The 20807-nt window shown below is 43.4% G+C and overlaps 1 protein-coding gene across 3 annotated transcripts in view; it reads left to right on the top strand.

Annotated features, from left to right (window-relative positions):
• Positions 1-1587: 1587 nt before the first annotated feature.
• LRP11 (LDL receptor related protein 11) overlaps positions 1588-20807 on the top strand; it is a 37281-nt gene continuing 18061 nt past the window's right edge. For 2 of the 3 annotated variants that reach the window (XM_060240762.1, XM_060240761.1), the window contains exons 1-3: positions 1589-2320; positions 3982-4139; positions 20650-20791. In XM_060240762.1, coding sequence (XP_060096745.1) covers positions 1786-2320; positions 3982-4139; positions 20650-20791 — 835 coding nt within the window. In that variant the 5' untranslated portion in view covers positions 1589-1785. Of the gene's footprint in view, positions 2321-3981; positions 4140-20649; positions 20792-20807 lie in introns of all 3 variants that reach the window. The other variant, XM_060240767.1, reaches the window with a different exon arrangement.

Below are 20807 nucleotides of genomic sequence, written 5' to 3'. Positions count from 1 at the left end.
AACTCCTCCAGCACTGAGACTGAACTGAACTGTTCCAGTACTAAAGCTCAACTCAACTCTGAGGCATTTTCCCCCTGCAAGCCTCTTTGCAATTTGATACATTCTCATAACCATGGCTGCAGCCCAGCCAAATGGTGAAGCTGTTACCAGCTTCCTGGCTAACTGCTTGAGTCCATTACAGTGGGATATAAGTAAGAGGAAGGAATAAAGTTTTTGGCCTAAGTAGCTGTCCATTTCTTTCCCCAAAGAAGATGGCTTCAAAAATAATACAAGGGGATATGTGTTTCAAATTTTGCCATATGAATTATTTTAAATATATAATCCAATACAATAAACACTTCAGTCACAAGAAGGAGCTTGAAGGAAGAAAGGGCTTGACAGATCAAAGGGGGAAAAGAAGACTGTTGATTTATACCCCGTCCTTCTCTCTAAATCAAAGTCTCAGAATGGGTTATAATCTCCTTTACTTTCCTCCCCCACAACAGACACACTGTGAGGTAGGTGGGGCTGAGAGAAGCTCTCTCCCAGAAGCTGCCTTTTTAAGGACAACTCTTGTGAGAGCTATGGCTGACCCAAGGCCATTCCAGCAGCTTCAAGTGAAGAAGGGGGGGATCAAACCCATTTTTCCCAGATAAGAGTCAGTGCAGAAGAAGAAGATGATGATGATACTGAATTTATACCCCACCCTACACTCTAAATCTCAGAGTATCAAAGCAGCTCACAATCTCCTTTATCTCCCTCCCCCCACAACAGACACCCTGTAAGGCAGGTGGGGCTGAGAGAGTTCTCCCAGAAGCTGCCCTTTCAAGGACAATTCCTGTGAAAGCTATGGCTGACCCAAGGCCATTCCAGCAGCTGCAAGTGGAGGAGTGGGGAATCAAACCCTGTTCTCCCAGATAAGAGTCCATACACTTAACCACTACACCAAACTGGAGGGGTGCTCAGGCTACATAAAGGGACCAGAATGACAGAAAAGACAGGAGTTTTGTGCGTGATCCTACAAGAAAGGCTGAAACAATGTCAGTATGTTATGATAGAGGCCCTTCGTGGCTTGCCTTCGGCAGTTTGTGTACTCTGACTCAGTCACATCATTTTATTGTTTATTTATGGGCTTGTTCAATCTAATTAATATTTAATAAATCTATAATAAATGTACTGTTTCTACTAATAGCAGAAAAGCACAAACTCATCTAGGAAGAAATCAGGTGTTGTTGTTTTTTCCAGGTGGCAGAAAAGCCCCTTCCCCTCATGGCTCAAGAGTTCCTGTGTTTCGACTCCGCTGACCAAGCATATGTTTAATTATTCTCTGCGCTTTATTTGCTCCGGCCAACAGCCATTCTCGACCTAAACTACTTGCCTGTCCAGAATACAACAATCGGCGTTCAGCTATTCTCCGGACCCGTCTGATGAGCACGCTCAGATAACGACGGACGCCAGTGGAACAAAGGCAACTTCAGCAACAAAAACCAGCGCAGCCGTGGGAGTTTGCAATTCAGGCGAGTGGGCGGGGCCTCTTTGAGACCTCGCCCCCTTCCGCGCGTGGGCTGTGGCCGGGGAAAGCGGAAGCGGGTGGGTGCGGCCGGAGACTTGGAGCTGTCCGGCGCCCGGTGGTGCTGATTGAAGTCGGTTTGTCCCTGCTGCGCCCCAGCTGGCGCGGGAGGAGCCATGGCGCGCCCTCCACCGCCTCTCCTGGGACGGCGCTTGTAGCGGCGGCAGTGCCTTCCGTCCGCCGTCCTCGCCGCCGCCGTCCTCCTCTCGCTCCCTCCCCGGCCTGGGCCTGGCGCCATGACTGAGCAGGCACCCGCCGGGCTCCCTGTACAGCTGCTGGCGGTGGCGGTGCTGCTGCTACTGCCGGGATCGCCGTCTGCCGAGATCAGGTCGCCGGCGGGCTCAGGCGTGGAGTCGCTGCTGGAGGAGTTCCGCCGGCAGCTGCAACAGGAGCAGGATCCTCTGGGCGGCGAGCGCGGCAACGAGCGGGCGGAGGCGGCAGGACGCTGCCGCGGGACAGGCGACCTTGCGGGCAGCGGCGGGAGCTTCTTCTCGACCAGGCCCGACTCCATCATCCGCACCAAGGACTCCATCGCGGCCGGCGCTACCTTTCTGGGCTCGCCGGGCTCTGTGGCAGGCCTGCGGCAGTGCCTGGACTCCTGCTGCGCCGAACCGCGCTGCACCCTGGCCGTCTTGCAACAGCAGCAGCCGTCCTCGCTCCGCTGCTATCTCTTCAACTGCACGTACCGCGGCCGCTCCGTCTGCCTCTTCTCCCCGCAGCGCGGCTACCACAGCTACTCTCTGGAACCCAGCAGCAACCCTCCAGGCCTCGGTAAGAAGGCACTGCCGTCGAGCCACTGCTCTGCTTAAGGGCTTAAAAGCGGCTGGAAGTGACGGTCATTCGGGAGAGGGGAGGGCGCTTTGCAGGTGCACCGAAGATCTCCTGTCTTGCTTTACATTCCTGACATTGACAAAGGTCTGTCTAAGTGTGTTTAGTAGTACCTGATGTTTTAGGCACTGTTGGCCTAGGTAGCCTTAGCCTGGTTCACACCTTCGTTCCTACTTGCCCTCCACATAGATGCTTTTGTTGACAAAGCGCATTTGCATGCACTTTTGAAGGAAGGTAGAAAAAGTGCATTTGCCCTGACCTGGATTGTCCAGGCTAGGCAATCTCTTCAGAACTCAGAAACTAAGCTGTGTTTGTCCTGGTTTGTACTTGGATGGTAGAAAGTCCACAGGTTGCTACACAGAGGAAGGCAACGGCAAACCACCACCTCTTGCTTTGAAAACCCTGCAGGGCCGCCATAAATCAGCTGTGACTTGATGTCACTTTCCACCACTAATATACCTCTAACCCCTACGGATAAGCTTCAGGCTACCTGTACTTTGAACACTAGTCCAGTGGGGACTGCAAGTCTGGGAGCTGTATAAATTGCAGTGCAGGAGGTAGGCTATGAATAAGTTTCTTTCTTTTGCAAGGCAACAACTTTATTTACTGACAATTAACAGTCTTATTACTTGAAAAGCTGCACTCTGGATGCTGTTGTTCAGACTGATTATTTTTCTTTGCAGTCTGGAAATGCACCTGTAGTCAGAATAATAGGCTATGAACACACAAGGAAGCTTCTGTATACTGAGTTATGCCGCTAGTTCATTTATCCAGATTTTATTTATTCTGGCAGCCATTCTGCAGGACTGTTTTGGAGTTTTGCTACTTAAGGCTGTTTAATTGAAAATTTTATGGGTGGAGCCCAGGATTTTAGAATGGAGGAGCAAATGTTTGCTCAGCCAACTTTGAAAAAGATTTTAAGTGGCATACCAAACATACCATATAAAAAATATCAGTAGAGAAACTGATCAGATTTCACCACAATTATATTTTCAAGCCCTGACCTGAAAATCTGCAGACTTCATACAAACACAAGGCTAATATGTATGAGCAGTAGCATAATATGTCATGTAAGAGCTCAGCCATTTCAGAAAATCCATTTTGATCATATGATAGTGAGTTTAGATACATGCATCACACCGTCTTTCAAAAAGAGCTCCACATAATGATATGATGCCACTGAGCGTGTAATTCTGGAATCTGTCTCAGTGACTACCCATGCCAACATTTCTAGTTCTAGGAGAGGGACAGTAATCATCTGCAGTACAGATGTAATATGAAAATAAGTTCCAGGCTACAGCATCCCTTCCAATATTTTTGAAGGATATATTGATTCATTTGGTTACCATGCTGTTTCTGTAAAGCAGCACACTACCAGAACAATGCTAAAGGTATTACATATGTCTCTCTTTGATATTCCTTCACCAGGTTGATACACCCATTACAAGGGATTGTTGAACTATTTTGTTATTGGGGAGTTGACTTTCTTAATTTCAGAAGCATGAGGAAAGCCATAAAAGTGTATCAAGAAACAAAAGCTCTTTGCTTTGAATAAATATATACTCTGTTTTGTTTCAATAATGAAATAATCTTACTTTATTTAGAAAATGATGATCCTCCTGTAAGCAAGGCAGGGAAGGACATTGTGCTTCAGTTGCCTGTTGACTGGGTGATTCTGGATGGCCGAGAAAGTTTTGATGACCACGGAATCATACAGTATGAGTGGACTTTGCTGCAAGGTGCCCCTTCAGTTGCTATGAAGGTAAATAAAGGTTTGCACTTCAAGTCTACCTATATGGGTACTGGTATTGTAGAAATAGATATACTAAGTTTTCATAGTGCAAACAGTGGAAAAGTAAACAATAAGTCACTGATCTGATATTCACTTCTTGAAATCTGAAAAGACTGGGAGTATTATAGAATAATTTATAACGCATTACATATAATACTGCAATGCACATACACACACAAATTCATAATATACTGAACTAAATTATAATGCATTATAACTACTGTTTTGTAGTTAAGGAGTATTATGTATCATAATTAAAGTTAAAAGTTCTAGGAGCAAAGTGCTACTCTCACCACTTTGGCTTCAGGCAATGATTTTTCTCCAGGCCAGTTTTACCAGGGATCTTGGAGGGTTTTTCTTTTTTTGACATCTTCTGGGCATGGAGGTGTCACTGGGGTGGAGGGGGAGGTATTTGTAAATCTCCTGCATTGTGCAGCGGGGTAGACTAGATGACCCTGGAGATCCCTTCCAACTCTATGATTCTATGGTTTAATTATTCTCACACTTCTCTGTTTAACTTGTGTAGCAGGAATGTTTGAAACTGATTCATACTGAATTCTTAAAACTGATCTTCCTGAAAAGTATTCATTTTTAAAAAAAAATACCATAACAGTTAGAAAAACAAACACTTCTTAAAGAGAGGAAAGATTTGTGGGTTAGTGGCTTAATCCAAGGGTTTAACATTTACATATATGTATGTGGTGGAGGGGTGTATACACACACACACACATTTACACACAGGTGTTTTATATATAGTGGCTTAACTTTTACATATATTCTATTAAAATCACTGCACCCTTTTAAGTTAGAAAGAAACAATTAGAGGAATTTATTTTGCTATGTGCCTAATGAAAATTATGCAGTGTATGTGTGTGTGTGTATACAGGCCTCGGATTCAGTTGGAGCTCACAAGAGCACAGCTCCTGAACCTTTCTGAGTATTCCACCTCCTTGTCCATTGAATAGTATGTGCAGCTGCATAACAATCCCTGGATGAGCTCCACCACCTATTTTTCTACAAAATGATATATATAAAATCATAGAGTTGGAAGGGACCTCTAGAGTCATCTAGTCCAACCCCCTGCACAATGCAGGAAACTCACAAATACCTCCCCCTACATTCACAGGATCTTCATTGCTGCCAGATGGCCATCTAGCCTCTGTTTAAAAACCTCCAAGGAAGGAGAGCCCACCACCGCTCGAGGAAGCCTGTTCCACTGAGGAACCACTCTAACGGTCAGGAAGTTCTTCCTAATGTTGAGCCAGAAACTCTTTTGATTTAATTTCAACCCATAGGTTCTGGTCCTACCTTCCGGAGCCACAAAAAACAATTCCACACCATCCTCTATATGACAGCCCTTCAAGTACTTGAAGATGGTGATCATATCACCTCTCAGCTGCCTCCTCTCCAGGCTAAACATCCCCAGCTTGAAGTACTTGAAGATGGTGATCATATCACCTCTCAGCTGCCTCCTCTCCAGGCTAAACATCCCCAGCTCCTTCAACCTTTCCTGATAGGACTCAGTCTCCAGACCCCTCACCATCTTCATCACCCTCCTCTGGAACAGTTCCAGCTTGTCTATATCCTTCTTAAAATGTGGTGCCCAGATGTGGACACTATACTTCTGTTGATACAGCCCAAAATTGCATTTGCCTTTTTAGCCACCGCATCACTGTTGACTCATGTTCAGTGCATGATCCACTAAGACCCCTAGATCCTTTTCGCACATACTACTGCTAAGACAAGTCTCCCCCATCCTATAGCCATGCACTGGAATTTTCCTACCTAAATGCAGAACTTTACATGTATCCCTGTTAAAATTCATTTTATTGATTTTAGTCCAGTTTTCCAGTCTGTCAAGATCATCCTATTTCCTGTTTCTGTCTTCTTCTGTGTTTGCAACCCCTCCCAATTTCATATCATCTGCAAATTTAATAAGCATTCCCTTTATTCCTTCATCCAAATCATGTATAAAGATGTTGAACAAAATAGGTCCCAGGACAGATCCTTGAGGCACTCCACTTGTCACTCTTCTCCAAGAGGATGAGGAACCATTCACAAGCACTCTTTGGGTGCGACCAGCTACAGATCCACCTAATGGTAACAGGATCCAAACCACATTTTATCAACTCGTCAACAAGGATAGTATGTGGAACCTTATCAAAAGCCTTACTGAAATCAAGATCCAGCAAGGTAGTCGCTTTCTCAAAAAAAAAAAAAAAGATCAGGTTAGTCGGACATGACTTGTTCTTGAGAAACCCATGCTGGCTCTTAGTAATCACAGCCATCCTTTCTAAATGTCATCCTTTCTAAATGTTCCAGGATTGACTGTTTGATTATTTGTTCTAAAACAAATCATCCAGGTATAGATGTCAAGCTGACTGCTCGGTAGTTACCCGGATCATCTTTTTTTCCCTTCTTGAAGATGGGGTCAATATTCACCCACCCCCAGTCTTCCGGCACCTCTCCTGTTCTCCAAGAATTCTCAAAAATAATAGCTAGAGGCTCAGAAATTACATCCGAAAGCTCTTTTAGAACCCTTGGATGCAATTCATCTGGCCCTAAGGACTTAGTTTTATTTAAAGAAACTAAGTGTTTATGTACTACCCCTATGCTGATCCTAGGTTGGAACTTCATACTCTCCTTATCATACTCTCCTGATATGATCTGTTTTTGCCATGTTGAGCACCGTTCCCCTCAGAAGAGAAGACTGAGGAAGAGTAGGAATTGAGCAGTTCCGCCTTCTCTTCATTACCTGTTACAATTTCACTTTCTTGCCCTTGCAATGGACTTACCATGTCCTTGCTCTTTTTCTGAACATAAGAAAAGAACCCTTTTTTTGTTGTTTTTAGCATCTTTGGCCAGCCTAAGCTCATACTGAGCTTTAGCTTTCCTAACTTTTTCTCTACAAGCACTGGTGATTTGTTTAAATTCATCCTTGGTTATAAGGCCCTCCTTCCAATTCCTAAAGGAGTCTTTTTTATTCCTCACGTCTTTAGAGAGCTGTTTATGAAGCCACCTCGGCTTCTTTAGGCTGTTTCCATTTTTTCTTCTCATAGGAATCATCTGTGATTGCTCTTTCAGTATTTAGCTTTTAAGAAACTCCCACCCGTCCTGAACCCCCTTCCTCCTAACTATTTCTGACCATGGGATTTTACCCAGCATGGTTCTAAGTTTATCGAAGTTTGCCTTTCTGAAGTCCAACCTATAAGTCTGACTACGTATAGCTTTTCCCTTCCCTAAGATTGTAAATTCCAAAATCACATGGTCACTACTGCCCAGCGTGTCCACTCTTTCCACATCTTCAATCAATTCTTCCTTGTTGGTGAGAATCAAATCCAAGATAGCAGATCCCCTTGTTTCCTTCTTTACTTTCTGGAAAAGGAAGCTGTCAGCAAGACAAGTCAGGAATCTATTTGACTTTTCATTTTTAGCAGAGTTGGACTTCCAACAGATGTCCGGGTAAATGAAATCTCCCATGATCACTGTATCCCTTCTCTTGGAGAACTTTGCAGTCTTTTGTAGGAGTATCTCATCCAAGTCCTCTGCCTGGCTTGGTGGTCTATAACAGACCCCCACAATAATATCACTGTTATTTCTTACTCTTTTTATTTTTACCCAGAGACTTTCAACTGAGCTGCTATTCTCAGATTCACATATTTCCTCACAAGGGTATACCTCCTTCACATATACTGCTACACCTCCGCCCATTCTCATTTGCCTGTCCCTTTAAAATAAGTTGTACCCCTGAATCCTAATATTCATCCCACCAAGTTTCAGTAAGGCCTATTATGTCATAGTCTCCTTCCTGTATTAGGACTTCCAGTTCCTTCTGTTTGTTTCCCATACTCTGTGCATTAGTGTAGAGACATCGGAATCCACATTTTATGCATCCTGAGGGTTTAGTTTCCGTACAAACCTGCAAGTTAACATTACCTAGCATATCCGCCACTCTCTGCAAATCTTTAGTGTTCTTATCCCCAGTTTCTGGCATCATATGAGGCTTTGAATTATTGTCTCGCTTCCCCCATACAATTTAGTTTAAAGCCCTCCTTAATAGGTTAGCAAGGCTGTTACCAAACACCCTTTTTCCTACCGCCTGTAAGGTGCAAACCATCTCCCGATAGAAGACCACTATCTCGAAAGCGTAAGCCATGGTCCAGAAATCCGAATCTTTCCTGATGACACCATCGACGTAGCCATTCCTTTATTTGAAGTATTCTTCTTTCTCGTCCTAAGCCACGACCTTCAACAGGAAGCACTGATGAGAATACAACCTGTGCGCCCAGCTCCTTCACCTTCTGACCAAGCTAACACCTTCTGACCCAGAGCCACATAGTGGGCGTTTTCGCACTTACCTTTTACTGGCGCGACCACCCTCCTCACGCCGGCGGATCTGCATGGATTTCGCACCAGAAGCGCCGGCGCAGCCAAAAGAGCCGGCAACTTCCGTTGCGGAGCCAGCTCAAACGGAAACCGCCAAGAAGCAGGAAAACGTTTGAGCTGGCTCCACGACGGAAGTTGCCGGCTCTTTTGGCTGCGCCGGCGCTTCTGGTGCAAAATCCATGCAGATCCGCCGGCGTGAGGAGGGTGGTCGCGCCAGTAAAAGGTAAGTGCGAAAACGCCCAGTGTTTTCTAATAATATATATTCTTAGAGAAATAAGTTCCCAAAAGCTAGTAATTTGCTCAATTTATGGGGGGGGATTCACTATTCAATGTATACTTCCATATACATAAATGGACTTATACCCAAATATTATATGCAAGCATGGGGGCAGGGAGGATTCTTTGCCAAGTATCAGCTTCTCCTCACTGCATTGTTACAATGCACAATGCTGTTAAAGCCTTCTGGATTTTAATCAGCTGCTTACATTGCAGCATGGAGTGCTGGTGCCCTGCACTGAGAACTCCTAATCAAACATACTTGGTTGGGCTTTTGTCTGTGGTGCTAGAATAATGCCATTGTGTATATTTTCATGCACTTGCCTACATGCCTTATGTTTAAAGCACTTGTCTCATCTGTAGAAATTTCCAGGATCTTCCCTTTAATATGGTAAAACTATACTGATGCATGCAGCATTCTTCTTTAAAATTGTTACTATATGTAAAATGGGAAAATTAGTCCCATATCTGAAATAGACCATTTCCTTTTGAAATTAGTGATTCTTTTTCTTGTAATAATAATGAGTTAAAGAAAAGTCAGTTTGTTAGATGATGGTGTATATTAAAGAAACTTTGAATGGCTGTGCACAGAAACCTAACATTGGGCATCCCTTTTTTTTTCTTAAGAACATAAGAGAAGCCATGTTAGATCAGGCCAATGGCCCATCCAGTCCAACACTCTGTGTCACACAGTGGCAAAAAATTTATATATATATATATATATATATATATATATATATGCATGCACACACACACTGTGGCTAATAGCCACTGATGGACCTCTGCTCCATATTTTTATCTAAACTCCTCTTGAAGGTGGCTATGCTTGTGGCCGCCACCATGTCCTGTGGCAGTGAATTCCACATGTTAATCACCCTTTGGGTGAAGAAGTACTTCCTTTTATCTGTTTTAACCTGTCTGCTCAGCAATTTCATCGAATGCCCACGAGTTCTTGTATTGTGAGAAAGGGAGAAAAGGACTTCTTTCTCTACTTTCTCCATCCCATGCATTATCTTGTAAACCTCTATCATGTCACCCCGCAGTCGACGTTTCTCCAAGCTAAAGAATCCCAAGCATTTCAACCTTTCTTCATAGGGAAAGTGTTCCAGCCCTTTAATCATTCTAGTTGCCCTTTTCTGCACTTTTTCCAATGCTATAATATCCTTTTTGAGGTGCGGCGACCAGAACTGCACACAGTACTCCAAATGAGACCGCACCATCGATTTATACAGGGGCATTATGATACTGGCTGATTTATTTTCAATTCCCTTCCTAATAATTCCCAGCATGGCGTTGGCCTTTTTTATTGCAAACGCACACTGTCTTGACATTTTCAGTGAGTTATCTACCACGACCCCAAGATCTCTCTCTTGGTCAGTCTCTGCCAGTTCACACCCCATCAACTTGTATTTGTAGCTGGGATTCTTGGCCCCAATGTGCATTACTTTGCACTTGGCCACATTGAGCCGCATCTGCCACGTTGACACCCACTCACCCAGCCTCAACAGATCCTTTGGAGTTCCTCACAATCCTCTCTGGTTCTCACCACCCTGAATAATTTAGTGTCACCCGCAAACTTGGCCACTTCACTGCTCACTCCCAACTCTAAATCATTTATGAACAAGTTAAAGAGCATGGGACCAAGTACCGAGCCCTGCGGCACCCCAGTGCTTACCGTCCTCCACTGCAAAGACTGTCCATTTATACTCACTCTCTGCTTCCTATTACTCAGCCAGTTTTTGATCCACAAGAGGACCAGTCCTTTTACTCCATGACTCTCAAGCTTTCTAAGGAGCCTTTGATGAGGAACTTTATCAAAAGCTTTCTGGAAGTCAAGTAAACAACATCTATTGGGTCTCCTTTGTCTACAGGTTTGTTCACCCCCTCAAAGAAATGTAACAGGTTAGTGAGGCAAGATCTTCCCTTACAGAACCCATGCTGAGTCTTCCTCAATAACCCGTGTCCATCAATGTGCCTACTCATTCTGTCCTTGATAATGGTTTCTACCAACTTTCCCGGTATTGAAGTCAGACTGACTGGCCTGTAGTTTCCCAGCTCTCCTCTGGAGCCCTTTTTAAAGATGGGGGTGACATTTGCTACCTTCCAGTCCTCAGGAATGGAGGCAGATTTCAATGAAAGATTACAGATTTTTGTTAGAAGATCCACAAGTTCAACTTTGAGTTCTTTCAGAACTCTCGGATGTATGCCATCCGGCCCCTGTGACTTGTTAGTTTTTAATTTGTCTATCAGTTGTAGGACCTCCTCTTTTGTCACCTCAATCTGACTCAGGTCTTTCAACACCCCTTCCAAAATTAGTGGTTCTGGGGCGGGCAAAAAGTTCTTGTCTTCCACAGTGAAGACGGAGGCAAAAAATGCATTCAGCTTCTCAGCCATTTCCCTATCCTCCTTCAGTAATCCTTTTACCCCATGGTCATCCAAGGGCCCCACTGCCTCTCTGGCTGGTTTCCTGCTTCTAATATATTTGAAGAAATTTTTATTGTTGGTCTTTATGTTTTTTGCAATATGCTCCTCATAGTCCCTTTTTGCCTGCCTGATTACAGTCTTGCATTTGATTTGACACAGCCTATGTTCCCTTTTACTAATCTCACTTGGACTGGTTTTCCACCGCTTAAAGGAGTCCTTCTTACCTTTTACAACTTCCATTACTTTGTTTGTTAACCATGCAAGCCTTTTCTTATGCCTGTTTGTGCCTTTTCTAACTTGTGGTATGTATTTTATCTGAGCTTCTAGGATTGTAGTTTTAAATAGTTTCCAGGCTTCCCCAAGGGTTTTGACCGTATTTACCTTTCCTTTCAGTTTCCTCCTCACATGCCTCCTCATCTCAGAGAATTTACCCCTTTTAAAGTTAAACATGGTTGTGGCAGTCTTTTGGGGCAACTTCTTATTTATACAAACGGTGAAATCAATAACATTATGGTCACTGCTCCCAAGTGGCGCAATCACTTTTACATCTCTCACCAAGTCTTGGGCATTACTTAGGACCAAATCCAGGATCGCCCCACCCCTGGTAGGTTCTGAGACCATCTGCTCCATAGCACAGTCATTGAGAGCATCAAGAAACTCAATCTCTTTCTCACGACCAGAACACATATTGACCCAATCAATCTGCACGTAGTTAAAATCACCTATTACGGCACAGTTTTTACGTTTAACCACTATCTTTAAGCCTTCCATCATATTATAATCGTCCTTTGATTTGGTGGGCGATAACAAACTCCGATAGTTAAATTTCCTTTTGGGCCCTCTATTTCAACCCAAAGCATTTCTAAAGTGAATCTAATTCTCTGACGTCAGTCTTACTGGACCGTATATCCTCTCTGACATACAGAGCCACCCCACCTCCAACCCTTCCCTCCCTATCCTTCCGATATAACTTATATCCAGGAATCACCGTGTCCCACTGATTCTCCTCATTCCACCAAGTTTCTGAAATTCCCACAATGTCTATGTTTTCTCCCAACACTAAACATTCCAACCCACCAATTTTACTTTGAACACTTCTAGCATTTGCATACAAACATCTATAATTTCCCAGGCAAGCTAGGCCCGCCGCCTTCCTCCTGCCGCCTCGAGACTCTTGCAGACAGTCCATACTGTTTGTCACCATCTCAGTGGACAACTCTGATCCGTTACCCGGTAGAAAAGTAACAGCTAACCCTTCATCTCTTTGAGACGAATCCTCCCGAACCGGAGACATTTCATCTCCTGTCGGCTTTCCCCCAAGGTTTAGTTTAAAAACTGCTCTGCCACCTTTTTGATTTTAAGCGCCAGCAGCCTGGTTCCATCCGGGGACAAGTGGAGACCGTCTCTTTTGTACAGCTCCCGCTTGTTCCAGAAAGCATCCCAGTGCCTAACAAACTTAAACCCTTCTTCCTTACACCATCGTCTCATCCACACATTGAGACTTCTAATTTGTGCCTGTCTCTCTGGCCCTGCACATGGAACAGGTAGCACTTCTGAGAAGGCTACCTTGGAGGTCCTGGCCTTAAGTCTCCCGCCTAGCAGCCTAAATTTATCCTCCAGGACCTCACGACTGCATTTCCCTACATCGTTGGTGCCAGCATGCACCACGACCACTGGCTTCTCCCCAGCACTGTCTATCAGCCTATCTACTACAAGCATAATGTCCACTACCTTCGCACCAGGCAGGCAAGTCACCATACGGTCAGTACGTGGTTTCACCACCCAGCTATCTACTTGCCTAAGGATCAAATCACCAACTACCAAAAACCCCCCTCTCCCCCTGCCCAGGGATGGTTCCTTGGCGCGAAAGGATTCCCTCTCACCAACCGAAGAAGAGGTCCCTTCTGAGGGCGCATTCCCCTTATCCTCAGCACGGTGCCCTGTTCTCTCTCAACCCTCACGCTCTCTGGCAGCAATGGGGCTGCTACGTTCAGTGCGGGGCTCATGTAATACGCCCCCGAGAGTCTTCCCCAAGTGCCTAACTGACCGTCTCTGCTTCTCCAGGGCAGTCACCTCAGCCTCAAGGGTACGAACTCGTTCCCTGAGGACCAGGAGCTCCTTGCATCGAGCACACACCCAAGACTTCTGTCCTTTGGGCAGATAGTCGTACATGTGACACTCAGTGCAAAACACTGGAAAGCCCCCAACCCCCTGCTGGCATTCTATCTTCATGATATATAATATTTTTTAAAATATACAGTCCTCTTTAAATGCTGTTTGTTTAAGTGGCTCCCCTTCTGGAGGGTCAACTTATCTTATTGGGAGAACAAGGAAATCAGGGATCTGGGTTCCTGGTCCTTAGAGAGCAACTTCTCCAGCTGTCTCAGCTATCAGAGCTGCTCTGCTCTGTTCTTCTCCTCTCAGACCTCTGTGAGATGTCTTCTTTGATGAGTGGAGTATTCCATCCTCACAGTTTTTATTCTTATACATCATGTCTGCATTCAGATGCAAAATCAAATAATGGTTTATAGTTATGGGAATGAAGCACAGAAGATGGCTGGACTCACATGCTTGCTTTTCCCCTTCCAATGCTGCTTAATTGAAGACTTCTACATTCTCAACAAACCAAAATTTGTTGTTTCGTTTACATTGGATGAAACAATAAACAAGTTTGTTTTTGCTTGCCTGCAAATTAGGATTCCAAATTGACAATCTTGGTTTGGAATCCTAATCTGTGAACAAAAGAACAAACTATAATTGTTGGGGGAGGGTACCTGTGTTGGTCTGCAGTAGAAAAGCTAGATTAAAGTCCAGTAGCACCTTGGAGACAAGCAAGATTTTAGGGGAATAAGCTTTTGAGAGTCAACACTGTCATATATATAAGTGTTCTGTTTGTTTAATCCAATGTCCACCTATGGTTTATTGAAGACTTCCTGGTCTGCAGTTGCTGAGCTGCACAGGACATGAAGTTAAGCTTGAGAGGACTTCCAGAGCTTGTTTGCATAACAAAAAAAGCCCAGTGTGTGTCATTATATTAAACTGTCATAGACTATAGTGTGCTTCATAAAAAGGGGAAGTCATGAAGCCAGCCACAAAGCTACAGATTGTTCCTGTTGTTTTGTCTGCTTCAGCCAATTTTACTCACTGGAACTCAGTTAATTACTGATTATATTGAGCCACAGTAATATTACTGGCTTACCTGCTGTGTATTAAGCAGTTACTGACTTTCTGTTGTTAATAAAACTGTATGTTTGAATAAGATCAGCTGCCATACTTAACGAGTCAACTTATTTCAAAAGATGGCAAAGTGTGCCATATCAGACTGCCCCTGCAACTCTGTGGAAAGAAAAGGGCATGCTTATTGAGGCCAGGTGAAATTTGACCAAAGAACAGCTTTGCTTTGCATTTCCATAAAGCAACTGAACTCTGTAGTAAGTGGTGTTTTGTTACTCTGGAAATTTGTTGTCCAGTTTAATCCAACAGCTGAACAAACAAAATAGTTCTGCAACCTACTTACAACATCAGCAGGAAAAAGAGAAGGGAAAATCCTTCCAAGATCGTTCCCTTCTATAGTGCAATGCTAAACAGAAGCCTGTTCATTGAAAGCTATACACTGGGGCCTACTCCCAAGAAAGTGTTCTTAGGACCACACTGTTATTTATATGTAAGTTATTTCTATGCTACCTTGTAGCCAAAAGGTTCCCAACAAAAAAAGGTTCTTTTCTTATGTTCAGACTAAGAAAAAGAGCAAGGACATGGTAGGCCTATTGCGAGGGCAGGAAAATGAAATTGTAACAGATAATGAAGAGAAGGCGGAACTGCTAAATTCTTACTTTTCCTCAGTTTTCTCTTTTTGAGGGAAATGATGCTCAACATGGCATAAACAGAACGTATGATGAGGGTATGGAGTTCCAACCTAGGATCAGCATAGGGATAGTACATAAGCACCCAGTTTCTTTAAATGAAACTAAGTCTTCAGGGCCAGATGAACTGCATCCAAGGGTTCTAAAAGAGCTTGCAGATGTAATTTCTGAGCCTCTGGGTATTATTTTTGAGAATTCTTGGAGAACGGGAGAGGTCAGACCCGTAGTCAGAAAATTTCAGGTGGGGGGGGCATGGAATAAAATTTCAGGTGGGGTGACCATGGAATAAAATTTCAGGTAGACGGGGCCAACCTCTGATGGCGCCCAATCTCCCTGCTGCTCTGGCAGCCCCGTCCCCCTCCACGGCACCTCCCCCTTCCTCCCTCCCACTAACCCACCTGGTGAAGCGCCGGCTCCTGGGGCTCTTTCAAGGCAATCAGCTGATCAGAGGGAAAGGCAGTGCTGAGGCTGGTGGATCCACTGCTTCCCCTCCACTTCCCTCCCACTTCCTCCCGATGCTACGGCCTCAGCGCAGCGTTTCCCACCTATCAGCTCCAGGTGCCGGCACCTCACCGGGTGGGTGGAAGGAAGGGAGGGGGAGGCACCGCTGAGGGGGGCAGGGGCCGACAGAGTGGTGGGGAGATCGGGAGCCACCAGAGCAATAGCAGCAGAGAGAGTGGGGGCCACGAAAGTGGTGGGGAGAGTGGGGCTGCCAGGAGGGGCCATACAGGTAAAAGGAGGGGTTGGGTGGAGGGGCCCTCCCCCCCATGACTATGAGCCTGGGAAAGGTGTCAGAAGATTGGAGACGGGCGAATGTTGTCCCCATCTTCAAGAACGGGAAAAGAAGGATCCGGGTAACTACCAACCTACCAGCTTAACATCTATACCTGGAAAATTTTTAGAACAAATCATCAAACAGTCAGTCCTGGAACACTTAGAAAGGATGGGTGTGATTACTAAGAGCCAGCATGGGTTTCTCAAGAACAAGTCATGTCTGACTAACCTGATCTCTTTTTCTGAGAAAGTGACTACCTTGCTGGATCAGGGGAATGCTGTAGACATTATTTATCTTGATTTCAGTAAGGCTTTTGATAAGATTCCACATACTATCCTTGTTAACAAGTTGGTAAAATGTGATTTGGGCCCTGTTACTATTAGGTGTATCTGTAACTGGTTGACAGATCGCACCCCAAGAGTGCTTGTGAATGGTTCCTCATCCTATCGGAGAGGGGTGACAAGTGGAGCGCGTCAGGGATCTGTCCTGGGACCTGTTTTGTTCAACATCTTTATAAATTATTTGGATAAAGGAATAGAGGAAAGGAAAGGTCCCCTGTGCAAGCACCAGTCATTTCCAACTCTGGGGTAATGCTGCTTTCACAACGTTTTCACAGCAGACTTTTTTATGGGGTGGTTTCCAGTGCCTTCCCCAGTCATTACACTTTCCCCCAAGCAAACTGGGTACTCATTTTACTGACCTTGGAAGGATGGAAGGCTAAGTCAACCTTGAGCCGGCTACCTGAACCAGCTTCCGCTGGAATCGAATTCAGGTCATGGGCAGAGGGCTCCAACTGCAGTAATGCAGTTTTACCACTCTGCACCATGGGGCTCAGAAGGGGAATGCTTATTAAATTTGTAGATGATACTAAATTGGGAAGAGTTTCAAATACAGTAGAAGACAGAAACAGGATACAGGATGATCTCAACAGGCTGGAAAACTGAGCTAAAACTAATAAAATGAATTTTAACAGGGATAAATGTAAAGTTCTGCATTTAGGTAGGAAAAATGCCATTTTGGGCTGTATCAACAGAATTATAGTGTCCAGATCACGTGATGTGATGATATCGCTTTACTCTGCTCTGGTGAGACCTCACCTGGAGTATTGTGTTCAGTTTTGGGCACCACATTTTAAGAAGGATATAGACAAGCTGGAATGAGTCCAAAGGAGGGCAATGAAGATAGTGAGGGGTCTGGAGACCAACTGTTGAAGGAGAACTGTTGAAGGAGCTGGGCATGTTTAGCTTGGAGAGGAGGTGGCTGAGAGGTGATATGATCACCATCTTCAAGTACTTTAAGGGCTGTCATATAGAGGATCGTGTGGAATTGTTTTCTGTGGCCCCGGAAGGTTGGACCAGAACCAATGGGTTGAAATTAAATCAAAAAAGTTTCCAGCTCAACATTAGGAAGAACTTCCTGACCATTAGAGTGGTTCCTCAGTGGAACAGGCTTCCTCAGGAGGTGGGTGGGCTCTCCTTGCCTGGAGGTTTTTAAACAGAGGCTAGATGGCCATCTGACAGTAATGAAGATCCTGTGAATTTAGGGGGAGGTATTTGTGAGTTTTCTGCATTGTGCAGGGGGTTGGACTAAATGACCCTGGAGATCCCTTCCATCTCTATAATTCTATGAACTCACTACGGAAGATTAAAATGTATTGTTACTTTTTTAAAAAAGTGAAAATCAGTAAAACTAATAAAACAGTAACAATATTAAAATATAAAATGTTTACATGGAAAAGTAAACTTTCAGCATAAAATTGTGTTCAGAGAATCTCACCTGAGCTTTATAGAAAAAATTCTGTGGACTCTTACTTGTCTTTTTTATAACACATTTGCAAGCGGAATCATGGTATAATGTAATACAGCCAAGTAGTTAAACCATACCAGAAAACTCTGTAACCTTATAAAGACTAATTTTTCATAAAAACTGAAGTATATTATTTTTCTTCTGATCTGACAAATACTTGCAAAGGATTTCTCCTAACACAACCATTCAATATAATATCAAAGATTATCTTGAGCAGGAACGCACAGGAATGCAGTTCCAGCTGGCTTGGTGTCAGGGGTGTATGGCCTAATATGTAAATGAATTCCTGCTGGGCTTCTTCCACAAAAAGCCCTATGTGAAACAATAGTGACATCAACAGGTGTGGGCTAATATGCAAATAAGTTCCTGCTGGGCTTTTTCTACCAAAAAAGCCCTGAACATTACAATCAACAATACTCCATCAAAGACATAGGGCTGATTCTAAAAAGGCAATTTATAACTTAAACTACCACAATTAAATTGTGTGAGCCTTCAAATGGTCCAAAGAATCACACTCTTAAGTCCCAATGATTGTTCAAGACAAAGAAGAGATGAAGACTCCAGATTAGTTGCTTCATTTCATATGGTCTTTTTCAAATCAAGGTCTATAATATCTATTAATATTATAATCACTTACAATGTCAATAGTATTCAAAATAACACAGACCTACTTCCCCCCAAAATTGTTACTTATTGGTTTAAATATTCTTTAATGTCCTCTTTAATTAGAGCTTCAACAATGTATCTCATAAAAGAAAAAAAAAGGTCTATTGGACTGTGGCTTCCAATTGGAATAATGGATTGCTTTGGTAGCAGGTGTGTTCAAATTTTAATTCTGTTTATGTTGATGGTAGCATGATGATACTGTGAATGATGTGTGAGGAATTGACATTGTAAATGATTATAATATTAATAGATACTTGTCGTTGATTTGAAGAAGCACCAAAATGAAGCAACTAATCTGGAGTCTTTGTCTCTTCTTTGACCCTTAGTATAATGCGGGCATAGAAATTCACTCTACTTCATAAAACTTGCTGCAGAAAGTTTGGTGCCATTCTGTCTTCCTCCTCTACTCTAAGAGAAAAGCCACATGGGACTTATGCAGCAATTACAGAGGTCTAGGCTTGAGGAGCAGAAGCAGATATTAACAGTACACCATGGGAATTTAGTTATCTGAAGGTGGAGGTGCAAACCCTTAGTTTGCAGTCATTAGCAGATAAACAAACAAGCCAGGCAGCAAAAGAAGAATGGGGCCTGGTTCACATATTCTACCTGGTTAGTGAAGAAACAAAATTTGGGAGGACTGATGCTTGTGAGTTAGACTGTTTCAGTGAGCATTTGATTACATGGAGGACATCTTGTGTGATTTTTTTTTTTAAATTGAGGGTACATAATTTCATTGTACCCTTCAGTACTGATTAGAGAAATAAACTGTCACATCCTAATACATGCAGAAAATGTTCAAAATGAATGTTTGAAATATTTTAATACCACAGCAATGTCTTACACTTAAAATAACAATTTAACCTTCATATCACTGCATCCTTTTTAACTGTGTGCTTTAACGTTCTCAATACTTACAGTGCTTTGTCCTTGCAGCTTTTGTAGTTTTGTTAGCTGCCTAGAGTTTGCTCTGATAAGACTGAGAATAAATATTTTAAATAAATAAATCAAACAAAAACATAGACAAATGTGAAGGAGACAGGAAAGTTACCGTCACTTGCAAAAGTTTTTTTTAAAATCAGTGATTACTATGTATATGAGACTTCACTGGTTTTTTTTTTTTAAACTTGGCTGCTACTGATCTGCTCTCTCCATCCAGAAGCAATAAGTTTAAAGGAGCCAGTAGCAGGCAGAATTCCCTCCCTGGATGTGTTCACCAGGTGCTATCTCTTAACAGATGATGCATCTGAGGAAACAAGTTCTGACGCACAATTTTTTTTCCAGAATAAATGCCACTGGTGCCACTGGACTCCTGTTGAATGTACATGCCATCTCCATTATATATCTAACAAAACTTTCCCCCAAAAGTTTTGGGGCTGGCTTGCTTGGAGCAGGATGACCTGATTGACTTGGAGGTTTTCTGTTACCTGTTCCTGATGCCAAGTTTAACTTGCTGCTTTAAACTGCCCATTACAATTGGTTATATTATTGATAATTGATTTTTTATTCTGTTTTCTACTGTAGCTTGCTCTCTTGATTGTAATGTTATATTGTGGGGAGGCCAGGCCTTGTCTTTGCTCCAAGAAAATTCTGAAGTATTTTGGTACCAGCCACTGTGGAGTTATTACAGTTTTCAGTTTTATGAATTCTTGCAAGCCACCTTGATGGTCAAGAAGAACAGCATAAAACCTTTTAGATAAATGCTGTTGCATGCTGAAAGGGTGTATCATCTCTCCAAGATACTGAGATTGTTTTTTAACAGTGTGACTGTGGTCCAACAGAGTATGCAGTGTTTTAGGATCTCATGGCATTTCTGAAATATTTCTCTTCTGTGGCTGTGTTGCCTGCTTGCCACAGCAGTCCTGCCAGCAGGAGAACACTGGCCAAATGTGTTGCTGTTTATTAGGCTTCCACCCCTACCCCTACTGTCTGTTTCTGGCTTTTCAGTTCTCTTGCCTGTCGAGCTGCTGTCTTACCATTTGCTTCTCAGCCACTCAGTAATCTTTGGGGTTCATGCAAGGGGCATTGCTCTGCCCAGCAAATCATGAATGTTTAGCTCATCCCTGCAAATACATTCCTGCCAGCTAATAAGATGGATCACTAGAATTATGCATTTTGCTCTATTAGGTGTAAATGGAAATAATAAGTTGAATTGGGTCAGGAAGCAGTTAAGCAACAGAAAAACAATTATCTTCACAAAAACATATTGTTCCATTACAAGTTTTGGCTGGCATTTCAGTGTCTTAGAGTTGAACTTGAACAATGAATTCTGGTTTACTTGAATCAGGAACCTCAACCAGGAACTGTGAAGCTCTTTCATTTGCAAGAAGGAATCTACATTTTGCAGCTGACTGTGACTGACACTGTGGGCCAGAGGAGCTCAGATAATGTCTCGGTGACAGTGATTCCAATGGTGCCTTCTGCATTAGGTGAGAAATAATAGAT

This window comes from Heteronotia binoei, chromosome 1 (assembly GCF_032191835.1).
Source record: "Heteronotia binoei isolate CCM8104 ecotype False Entrance Well chromosome 1, APGP_CSIRO_Hbin_v1, whole genome shotgun sequence".
Taxonomy (NCBI): Eukaryota; Metazoa; Chordata; class Lepidosauria; order Squamata; family Gekkonidae; genus Heteronotia; species Heteronotia binoei.
The sequence above is the reverse complement of the archived record's forward strand: the minus strand, read 5'-3'. Positions and strand labels throughout refer to the sequence as shown.